Raw genomic sequence first — 12,598 nt, 5'->3', positions numbered from 1 at the left:
CGATGCTGAGGAAATCCAGACCATCATCCATCTAAAGACAATGTGTCAACTTGACAGTATACAATCTCATTAATCTTCATCTATCCTTCACATCTTGTCATTCTTATGTAAAATGGACACTTGAGGATATGACTTCTCTTCCCTCACTTATCAGCTGGAGGAGAGGGCAAGGCATAAAAGTCTATGGAGACTTCAGGATACCACCAGGAACCACAAGCAATCACTTTACTTAGCCTAGTGTGCTACATCACAGCTAATGTATTTGACATGTAAATATGACATAGCAGGAAATAGAACAATGTGATTCTTGAGCTATGTGTCTTACTTCCTTTGCTGAACCACCAGAATCCCCAAGAAACTCCAGCTTTAGTTTCCCCAAACTACATGAAATTGAAATACTGTCCATAAAAGACACTAAATACACACAACATATAGGTGACACAATGATGTCAATTTCACTCCTCTGGCAGTCCAAGAATCCTCACCCTTTTAACACACTAACTTAAGGTCAGCATGACATAGAGGTTGTGGGTTAACAGACAATAGGATGGTAAAGTAGGCCAGCTAATTTCCAAGGCCAAACACCCTAATTAAATTTAGCCAAAGTTAGACCAACTGTATTATTTCTTTGACACTAGAACAGTCTTTTTTTTTTAATTCCAGTTTTAAGCTAAAAAAAAATCTTTACTTTTTAGCAGCACATGAAATTTAATTCTTCTGTCACCCATACTCTTCCTATTACAGTTTCGTCCAGACAAGGCAGGTGGTGGAAACGGTCTATTCATTTCATAACAGGAAGTTTTTTTGTTTTTATATTGTCTCTTTTTTTTTTTTTTTTTTTTTATTTTTTATATTGTCTCTTAAGATTGTTTTGTTTCTACCGGGATCTTCAGGACACATTTTGAACAAACACCATGTTATAATCACACATGCACTGAAACTTTTTTTTTCTAGGAGTATTAAATAATATACAAATAATGCTCTAAAATAGTTCTTCAGAGGAAAAAGTCTGCAAAGAAAAATGACTTTTGATATAGTATGTATCATATGAGTAGTAACAAAAGTACAATTAAGAAAAAAAATCCGGGGCACCTGGGCGGCTCAGTCGGTTAAGTGTCTGCCTTCGGCTCAGGTCATGATCCCAGCATCCTGGGATCGAGCCCCGCATCGGGCTCCCTGCTTCTTCCTCTCCCTCTGCCTGCCTGTCTACTTGTGATCTCTCTTTCTCTGTCAAATAAATAAATAAAATCTTAAAAAAAAAAAGAAAAAATCCATATTCCACACAAATATGGAATTCTACTTGAAATAGAAAAGAATTAATTTTTTTTTACAAAAATCATTGATTATTTAAAGTTTTGGGTTTTTTGTTTTTTGTTTTTTTTGTTTTTGCACAATTACAGAATACAATAGGCAGAACATTTAGACCCTGGTGCAATGTACTAAATTCAAAGTTGTACTTGAAAGCATAGCACATCATTTGATGATCTTGAAACCATTCTTATACCACTCAAAAATGCTTTTTCCCATTTACCAATTTTATGTTTTGCTGCCAAGAATAGTTTTATTATTTAATCCTTTACAAATTAAACATTATAAATTTTGAAAAATTTGAATCTCCCTGACCTAGTGAAAATAAGTCTTTGTACCTAGTTAGCAAATACTTTCGATATCTTAATTTAAATGTGCTCATCCAAAATTAGTTGGTTAAAAAAGTTGGATTTCTAATATTCAAAAACTCATCAAAGTATGTACGTAAATGCATATATATGTATACATACAAACATACAAGCATACATACAAATATGGATCTATACATACTATATGTTTGCATATGTTTATACTTCTCTCTGAAACATCTTAAAGAGGTCAATAAATCAAGGTATTAACAGTATGAATTAATATTGATACTTAAAACACTTATTTTGTACAATCACATGTTTTTAGAACTGATGAATTCAAGGTAACATTTTAAAAAGGATAAAAAAACATGGCTAGAAGTTCGGCAAGGTATTTCCCAAACTTCAATTTCTGAAACTCTGTGATGTTGAAGACTCACTTACGAGTTGCTGTTAATGAAACACAGCATATGCCTTCCTAAGGCAAATATTATCACCAGGCAAGAAACACAAAAACAATGCAAAATCTTTGAAATGTAAAAAAAAGAAAAACCACTTCCATTCCTTAAATCTCCTGTCTTTGGAAACAACTTCTGCCCAAAATCCAGTTAAGTATTTTTTCCAAGAGATCCAAGATATCCACAGACTAAACTATCCTAAAGAGAATGGAAAGGTTTTGACTTTAGAAAGCTGAGCTTTAAAAAAGGCCCCAAGCCTTACAGTGGCTCAAGAATAACGTCTAATCTCTAGGTTTATCTTTAAAATTTCTAAAGGTCTTTTGTACCAGGTGTTGGTAAAAAACTAGGATAAATTAGATCTACTGTAAAACACAACAGTTAGGGTTCAGTTTAGGTCTTACGGGGGGAAAAGTAAGCAAAACAGATTATAAATCAACAATTCCACCGTATTAAGTAACAAACCTACAAAGTGTTACACATATAAAGAACATGAAAAAATGTATCCTTTACAAAAGGAGTTTAAATTTGTTTATCCTTTCCTATTTTAAGAGAGATTATATGTATAATTTGAAGAAAGATATATTTGGACAAGGCAAGGCAAAGAAATGCTGCATCTGAGAAAACAGCAGATTCCACAGAACAAAAACATCTCAGAGGAGCTGGTTCATAGCCAATTATATGACAGGCAAGGATAACCTGGTCTCTGAGGAAGTTAGAAGTTGTTCTTAGGACTTGGAACAGAATTCAGATAGTAGTGGGGGGACGAAGCTGAAGAGCACTGTGGTAGGAAGACTTCTAGTAGAGTCACAAGATTCTGGTCCCCTAGTGGACTCACACCTTCTCCCAGTTATTCAATCAAATGCTAATTTAGGTGCTACTGTGAGGGGCTTTTGCAAATGTAATTAATTAAGGTCCTGAAACCACTGACTTGGAGGTGGAGAGATTTTCCTTTGTTGGGCCTAACCTGATCAGATGACACTAAAAGACACTGGGCTTTTCCTGGCAACAGAATTTTAAAGCATAAGAGGGATAAAGTATGATGGCAATTCTCACTGCTGTCTTTGAAGATGGAAGAGGCCATGTGGGGGTCTCTAGGAGTGACAGTAGCTCCCAGCTGACAGCCAGTAAGGAAATTTAGTCCTTAGGCCTACAATCACAAGAAATGAATTCTGACCCAATCATGTGAGATTAGAAAAGGAATACCAGGGGCACCTGGGTGGCTCAGTCGTTAAGCGTCTGCCTTCGGCTCAGGTCATGATCTCAGGGTCCTGGGATCGAGCCCCACCTCGGGCTCCCTGCTCAGCAGGAAGCCTGCTTCTCCCTCTCCCACTCCCCCTGCTTGTGTTCCCTCTCTCGCTGTGCCTCTCTCTGTCAAATAAATAAATAAAATCTTAAAAAAAAAAAAAAGAAAAGGAATACCAGCTCCTGACAATGATATAGTCCTGCCAACTCCTTGTTTTTAGCCCGTAGTGAGCCTCTGGAACAGACAACTCTGTCGTGCCATTCCCAGATTTTGACCTACCTACAGAAATACTAATAAATGGGTGTTGTGTAAAACTGCTAAATTTGAGGTAATCTGTAACACGTAAGAGAAAACTAATACAAGCACCAATCAAGCTGAATCATATGGCTTGATTTAGATGAACCCAGAGAAGTTTATTGTAAACCCAAAAGCCCTATTTCAAGAAATGTATCTAACAGTGAAGACATACTCTATTAAGAAACCAAAGAAGACAACTATTAGATTAGGCATTGTAGAGAAGGAAACAAAAGAAATTTTAGAGCTCATTACCCATGGGGTAACCAGGAGAAAATATCATAAAATATATTCTTACCAGGAGTTTTTTTTCTGGATTCAGCACCTTTATTTGTGAAACTGAAAGGTGGGATTAGGTAACTTCTAGGGTTCTTTTAGTACTTTCTATGATACTTGTTAAAATACAGTCCTATCTTTTTTTTTCTTTTCCATAGACATCAGAGGTATCTGAGCATGGACCCAGATCCTGTAAGTGCTCAGAACACACCTTTCTTCTTAAAAAAAAGCTTTCTCACCTGTATTTGACTCAAAGGTCTTTATCGCAGAGTAAAATACCTAATTGAATGAAAGCAAAGCTTGCTTTCCACATAAAAGCTCCTTTCATATCTTTGCAAGGATTTTTTCTAAATCCCATTTTTAAAATTAAAAGTCGATAAAATCTTTAAAAAAAATACTTTAGTAAAATTAAAAGTCGGTATATTTATGCACAGGGAAGGAGAGAGGAGCTCATAAGGTCATTTATATGAAGGAATAATGTGAACAGAAAAAAGAAAAATTGGTTCATGCTACAGGAGAAAATTTTTACTCTTAAATCCTTGCAAAAAATTATACATTAGGTAGAAATTAGACATTTAAAATTTAGTGAATTCCCTTTATTAAACTCTGACCTAGGGAGAAAAAGTGGTAGCAACACCTTGAAAGGGTTAATTTTGCAACTGTATAGCTTAGTTTATTGCTAGAGCCTAAGTAATTTCTTAGATAAAATCCATTGTCACTCTTATTCTAATCACTCTGAAAGCAACTGCAGACAAAGAATTCTAAAAAGCTGTTAATAATAACTTCAGTCTAACTTGTCCTAAATATCCAGAAATTTACCTTAGTAGGAATGAAAATGTTAAAAACGTCTCAAAAATAAATCGATGACATAAACAAACAAAAAAAGAATTTCAGAACTTCAATTCTCCATCTGAAAGTTTGATGCAACAATGAGGGGGGGAAATTCAAGGGGTTACAAAATAGTTTCATTATTACCAAACCATAAGCAATAAAAACATAGAAGCTTTACTCTGTTCTCTTCATTTCCTTTAGTTTAAGATTTTCGGGATCCTCTAAATGAAAAACTGATTACAAAGTAATTTGTAATTACTAAATGAAAAAAAGCTAACATAATCAAATGATCCAGTTCTTACAACACTCGCACTGCTTTCTTTCTTACCTTGTCTATCCTATCTGGGCGGTTAGTAGCTGCCAAAATTGTCACATCCTTTAACTGTTCAATGCCATCCATTTCTGTTAAGAGCTGAGCCAGAACACGGTCAGCTACGTTCCCAGCACCTAAAGAACTGATTTTTAAAAATATAGTTTTAAAACTCTTTACCTATCCCCAAGTACTTTATTACTTTTAAAAGACTGTATATTCTATAACAAGAAAAATTATGTCTGTTTCAAAATATAAAATGCTTGCTTCACAATTCATTACTTGTTGAATTACCATACCCCAAAATTAATTATATTCAAATCATTTCTTTTCCTCCTTCAACAACCATGTTCATTTTCTCTCCAATAATGAAATATGTAAGATCTGGGAAGCAAGTTATAAGATTATTTAAAGCAGTTCATCAAATACATACACAATCATGTAATTTAAACAATATTTACATTTTATATGGAAAACATACTGACAGGAATTGGGAATAAAGAAACAAACTAAAAACCCATTCCTCACATGAAGTTTAAAGCCTATATGAAACAAAAAAACTCTTTACACTCTTTACCCATAACAAATGGGATATTTCTGATGTATCTTGGTATTTTAAAATATTAATATTTTTAAGCAACATCAGCAGATAGGTAGTGATCACAATCCCCATATCTGGAGAAACAGGCAAAGAAAGATATGTTATTATGTGCCTTCCGTTAATGTACCAGGTCAATCACAAAACTACCCAGACATACTATAATTTAATCACATTTCCTTTGACAAAAAAATCCAAAACAAAACTAAATATTGATTATTAATAAGGAAATTCAACAGGTCTTACCAATGAACAAAACCCTTATATTACACAGTCAAGGCCCTACAATAACAATTCTCATTAGCACCAGCTGGGATTTACTAAGAACAGTTCAGAATTGAGAAATATGTAATAAACATCTGAGTGGACAATTACAGAGTATAACAGCATTGTAAGTGTAGTAAACATATAAACTCAACCAGATGTACGGGGTGAGGGGGAGAAGAGGAAAAGAGGATAGAAGGTACACACCTCATATCTCTGTCACTGATGACAGAGCAAGTGTACCTTAGTATAATCATCATGTAACATATTTAATTAGATAATTAGGATTTTTAACAGAATGTAGATCTCAACATGCATTACAACTTCAAAAACTTGATGTAGTGTATACACAGGGAGAGTAGCCTCTAACTCACATCAATCAAACACACATGAGGTTGTTATGTAAATCAGACTGTCAATTTATTGTCTAAATGTAAATCAGACTGTCAATTTAATGTCTAAAACGTTTGGGACAAAGGAATACCAGAGAAGCCACTGAGATTTATTTTGGCTAGCACTAATTCTTGCAAATAACTAATTGGCAGGTGCATGGATTTGCTAATCTGATTGTAAAAATAAACTCTGAACATTCTGAATAAATGGATTATATGCCCTTCAAAAAATATCCTCCATAATGTAACTCTTCCACATGAGAGCTTAATTGTCAGAAACACTGTTAGCAAAAGCTCTAAGGATTCCTTCATAATAACTACAAGCACCTAAATATTTAAGGCTGCCAACTGATTATATCTAAGGCCTTTAATTATATCTACTATGCTAATTAGTTGTGATCCTATATTTTCAGACACTAAGGAAGGTCACATCGAACAGATTTTGGGAGAGTCAAGGTGGGCTGTCCAGGGAGATGGTTTCTAACTTAAACCTTGAAAAATGAGTGAGAACCAAACAGTTTAAGAGGAAAAGAGAGAAGGAGAATACAGAACACTGAAAATGGAAATCAGTTCAGAATAGCTGGGCACAGAAGTTAAGGTGAAAAATGCAAAAGATCAATGTAGAGAGAGAAATCAAGGCTAGATAACAAAGGCTTTGTTATCCAAATTACTGAGTTTGGATTTTATCCTAACGTAAATGGATAAGTTTCAACTAGAAATATGACAAAATCAGATTCATGTTTTTGAGGACCACTACAGCTACAGTATGGAGAACAGATTATAAAACGGAAATACTGATCTGTTTTCCAGTCCAATAACAACTCTTCTTAGATACTTCTGAGATGTGAGATCACAGGTGTCTTCATCTGTTCAGGCTGCTATTACAAAATATCATAGACTAGATAGCTTATAAACAATAGAAATTTATTTCTCAGTCTGGATACTGGGAAGTCCAAGATCAAGGCACCAGCATGGTTAAGTGAGGGGTCTTTTCCTGGTTCATAACTGACACCTTTTCACGTCCTCACATGAAGATGGTGGGTAAGCTCTGTGAGGCCTCTTTTATAAAGACACAAATCCTACTCATGAGGTCTCCACCTTCATGACCTAAGTACCTCCCAAAGGCTCCACCTCTTAGAATTTCAACATATGAATTTGGGGAGGACACAAACATTTAGACCATAGCAATAAGACAAACCACTGCCCCGCAAACTGGAGAGACAGACAAGTTGGATACAAAGAAACCAATAAGCAGAAACCTCCACAGGAACCAGTGCTGGGGTAAGGATACTGGAAATGTAAATGATGAACTTCTGGAGGCAGTGTGGACAAGTCTGAGAGTTAAATACTCCAGAAAACACAATCATTGAGGGACCCTTACATTTTTTTGTGACTTTACCTCCAGAAGCCATAGCAGGTTCTCACAATGAAGACCTGAGGAAAATCTTGTGCATGTGGCAGGAGGAAGGGAAAAGTAGCTATTTTGAATATGCCAGGATATTCTGTACTTCTTAACAAGTCCTGCCTTCAAGAGAAACTATTTTACCAGAGCCTAAACTATGACAGGTTTCTCAGAACCCAACTGAGCTGGAAGAAGGGATATACCCAACTCCAGCCCTCTCAGCCATCCTGTATTACTCTAAGGGAAGGAAAGTTACTAAAAAGCAATTGTGAAGTTCACAGTCCAGTAACACAGACTAACTAAAAGACTACAACTAATCATAGGACCAAAGAACACCTGGCCTCTTATACTCTTACTACTACATCACCAAAGGCCTATTTACCATAGTTCCTTTTATGCAGTATCATCATGTCCATCTATCAAAATAAAACAAAACAAAATCAAAACTATTACAAGGCATACTAAAAGACAAACAAAACACAAATTGAAGAAACTGAATAAGCATCAATGAACCAGATAACCAGCAAAAATGCTGTTGTCAGACCAGAAATTTTTTAAAATTATGATTAATATGCTAAGGGTTCTAACAGACAAAGTAGACAACACTCAAGAAAGGGGCAACATAGGCAGAGAGGTGGAAATTCTAACACGCAAAAAGAAATGGCAGAAATCAAGACACTATAGCAGAAATAAAGAATACCTTTGATGGGCTTGTTAGACTAGACATGACTGAGGAAAAAATTCCTGAGCTTAATTATTTGCCAATAAAAACTTCCAAAATGAAAAAGCAAAGAGAAAAAAGACTGAAGAAAAAAAAGAAACAAGAGAATATCCAAGAATTATGGAAGCTATAAAAGATGTAATATATGTGCAAATGAAATACCAGAAGGAGAAAAGAGAATGGAATAGAAGAAATATTTGAAGCAATAATGACTGAGAATTTCTCCAGATTAATGTCTGACACCAAACTATAGATCCAGGAAGCCCAGAGAACATCAAGTAGGATACCTGGCAAAAAACTACCTCTAGGCATATCATATTCAAACTACAGAAAAGCAAAGACAAAAAAAAAAAAAAATCTTGAAAGAAGCCAGAGGAATAATACAGTTCACTGTAGAGGTACAAAAATAAGAATTATATTAGATAACTCCTCAGCAACCATGCAACCAAGGAGAGTAGAGTGAAATATTTAAAGTGTTGAGAGAGGAAAAACACCTACCTAAATTTCTATATTCTCTGAAATTATCTTTCAGAAATGAAGGAGAAATAAAGACTTCTTCAAACAAAAATTGGAAGAATTTGTTGTTAGTAGGACTGCCTTGCAAGAAACGTTTTAAAAAGTTGTTCCAAGAGGGGCACTTAGGTGGCTCAGTCGGTTTTCCTACTCTTGATTTTGGCTCAGGTCATGATCTCAGGGTTTTGAGATTGAGCCCCACATAGGGAGTCTGCTGGAGGTTCTCTTTCTCTCTCCCTCTGCACCTCCCCACCACTCATGCTGTCTCTCTTTAAAAAAAAGTTGTTCTAGGAAAAGGAAAATGATATAGGTTGAAACTTGAATCTACATAAAGAAAGAGAGGAATGAGTGAAGGTAAAATAAAAACTTCAACTTAATTGATCTAACAGGTAATAGTTTGTCCAAAATAATGGTAATAACAATGTATTCAGTGACTATAGCATATGTATAAGTGAAATGAATGACAGAAATGATACAAGGAACTAGAGGGAGAAATTCAATTTTTTGTTATTATAAAGTACTTGTACTACCTGTGAAGCAGAACAGTGTTATTTGAAAGTGAATGCAGATTAGCTGTAAATGTATATTGCAAATTCCAGGACAACCACTGAAAAAAGGGGAAAAAATAGAAATACATATTTCATATACCAAGAAAGGAGAGAAAATGGAATCATAAAATGCTCAGTTAAAATCAGAAAAGGCAGAAAAATAGTCAAAGACAAAAACAGGAACAAAAAACAAGGAGTAACAAATATGGTAGTATTAATACAACTATATCAATAATCACTTTAAAACATCAATGGTCTAAACACATCGTTAAGACAGACATTGTCATAGTGGATCAAAGAACAAGATCCAACTATATGTTGTCGACAAAAAATCCACTTTAAATATAAAGATATAGAGAGTAGAAGTAAAGGGATGGAGAAAGATGCACAATTAATTCTAATACTAATCAAAATAATGCTGGAGCAGCTATATTACTTTCAGACAAAGCAGACTTCAGACCAAGAGAAATTATTAGCGATAAGGAGAGCTATTATATAATGATAAAGGGGTCAATACTCCAAGAGGACATTAACAATCTTTAATATGCATCACCTAACAGTAGGGTGTCAAAATACGTGAGGCAAAAATTGATAGAACAGCAAGGAGAAAGAAATGAATTCACTCATATAGTTGGAAATTTTAACACTCCTCCATCAGAAATGGACAGATCTAGCAGGCAGAAAATCAGTAAGAACACAGTTGAACTCAACAGCAACTTCAACCAACTCAATATAATTGCTATCCAAATGCTACTTCACCCAACAGCAGAATACATATTCATCTCAAGAGCATATGGAGTATTTACCAAGACAGACTACATTCTAGGCCATAAAATCTACCTTAACAAATTATAAAGAACAGAAATCATACAATGTGCGCTATCAGACCAGAAACTAAACTAGAAATCAATAGCAAAAAGACATTTGGAAAATTACAAAATACATGGAGATTAAAAAACACACTCCAAAAATGGATTAAAGAAGAAATCTCAACAAAAATAAAAAAAAATAGTTTAAACTAAATGAAAATGAAAATACAACTAATCAAAATTCGTGGGATGTAGTAAAAGTAGTGCTTAAAGGGAAATTTATAGCACTGAATGTATATATTAGAAAAAAAGAAAGATCTAAAATCAGCAAGCTTCCGCCTCAGGAAATTAAAAAAAAAAAGAGCAAATTAAATCCAAAGTAAACACAAGAAAAAAGTAGGAAAATTAGAGCAGAAATAAAATTGATAACAGGAAGTCAAAAGAGAAAAATCAGCAAAAGCAAAAGCTCATTCTTTGAAGAGATCAATAAAAACGATAAGCTTATAGCCAGGATAACTAAGAAAAACAAGAGAAGACAGATTACTAATATCACAAATGAAAGAAGGGACATCACTATAGGTTTCACATACCTTAAAAGTTTAATTATGGATTGACAGTTGACCCTTAAACACGGGTTTGAACTGCGCAGGTCACTTATAAGCGGATTTCTTTTTGATAAATACATTACAGTACTTTAAATGTATGTTCTCTTCCCTATGATCTTAACATTTTTTTCTCTACCTTACATTATTGTAAGAAAATAGTCTATAATACATATACAAAGTATGTGTTGATTGACTGTTTCTGTTATCAGTAAGGCTTTTGGTCAACAGTAGGCTATTAGTAGTTAAGTTTTGGGGGAGTCAAAGTTATATGTAGATTTTTAACTGCACAGGGGGTCAGCACCCCTAACCCCCACATTGTTCAAGAGTCAACTAAATTATGAAATATAAGAAAACTTTTATGGCCACATACTTGATAATCTAGATGAAATGACAATCTGTCAAAACCTACATGAGAAGAAACAGACAATCTGAATAGACCTATATCAATTAAAGAACTGAATCAAGAATTAATAAAAAAGAATTAATAATCTTCTAAACAGAAAGCATCAGACCCAGATGAGTTTACAGTAAATTCTAACAATCATTTAAGGAAGAAATCTTACCGATTCTCTACAATTTCTATTAGAAGACAGAAGTAAAAGGAATACTTGTTAAATCATTCTATGAGAGCACCATTATCCTAATACCAAAACCAGACAAAGACATTACAAGAAAATTACAGACCAGTAACTCTATAAATATGAAAAATATTAGCAAATTGAATTCAACAAAGTAAAATAATGTATGTATAATTCAACGATGTGTAAAAAATTTGTACATTGTGATAAAGTGGAATTTATCTCATGTATGGTTCACTGGTTCAACATTCAAAAATCAATGAACGTAATCTATCATATCATACAGGCTAAAAGACAAAAAATCATATAATCATATCAATGGATGTAGAAAAAGCATTTGACAAAATCCAACACCCAGTCTGTGCATGATAAAAACTCTCCACAAAGTGGGTTTAAAGGGAACATACCTCAACATAATAAAAACCATATATGAAGAGCCCACAGCTAACATCATACTCAATGGTGAAAAAGATCAGTAACAAGACAAGGATGTCCACTTCTGCCACTTTTATTTAACACAGGGCGGAAAAGTCCTAGCCACAGCAGTCCACAAGAAAAAGAAATAAAAGACATCCATATTGATAAGGAAGAAGTTAAACTGTCACTATCTGCAAATGACATGGTACTATACATAGAAAACCCTAAAGACTTCACCAAAAAAATGATTAGAATAAATGAATTCAGTAAAATTGTAGTATACAAAATTAATACACAGAAATTGGTTGAATTTCTATACACTAATAACAAAGTAGTAGAAAGGGAAATAAACAATTCCATTTACAATGGCATCAAAAAGAATAAAATACCTAGAAATAAACTTAACTAAGGAGGTGAAAGACCTGTACTCTGAAAAGTGTAAAACACTGATGAAAGAAATTGAAAACAACACAAATAGAAAGGTATTTTATGCTCATGGATTGGAAAAACAAATATTGTTAAAATGTCCATACTACCCAAAGCAATCTACAGATTTAATACAATTGCTATCAAAATACCAACAGCATTTTTCACAGAATTAGAACAAATAATCCTAAAATTTGTGTGGAACCACAGAGACCCTAAATACCCAAAGAAATCTTACGAAGGAAGAACGAAGCTGGAGATACCACAATTCCAGATTTTAAGATATACTACAAAGCT

At 34.1% G+C, this 12,598-nt stretch overlaps 1 protein-coding gene across 3 annotated transcripts in view; it reads right to left on the bottom strand.

Moving 5' to 3' along the window:
- Positions 1–12,598, bottom strand: part of AFG2A (AAA ATPase AFG2A) — a 335,659-nt gene that overhangs the window by 213,151 nt on the left and 109,910 nt on the right. For 2 of the 3 annotated variants that reach the window (XM_078069202.1, XM_036069413.2), the window contains one exon: positions 5,047–5,173. The exons of the other annotated variant lie outside the window; for it this stretch is intronic. In XM_078069202.1, the coding sequence (XP_077925328.1) occupies positions 5,047–5,173 (127 nt within the window). The remainder of the gene's footprint in view (positions 1–5,046; positions 5,174–12,598) is intronic. 3 annotated transcript variants of the gene reach the window in all.

This window comes from Halichoerus grypus, chromosome 3 (assembly GCF_964656455.1).
Source record: "Halichoerus grypus chromosome 3, mHalGry1.hap1.1, whole genome shotgun sequence".
Classification (NCBI taxonomy): Eukaryota; Metazoa; Chordata; class Mammalia; order Carnivora; family Phocidae; genus Halichoerus; species Halichoerus grypus.
Note: the sequence above shows the minus strand (reverse complement) of the source record. Positions and strands in the feature narration are given on the sequence as shown.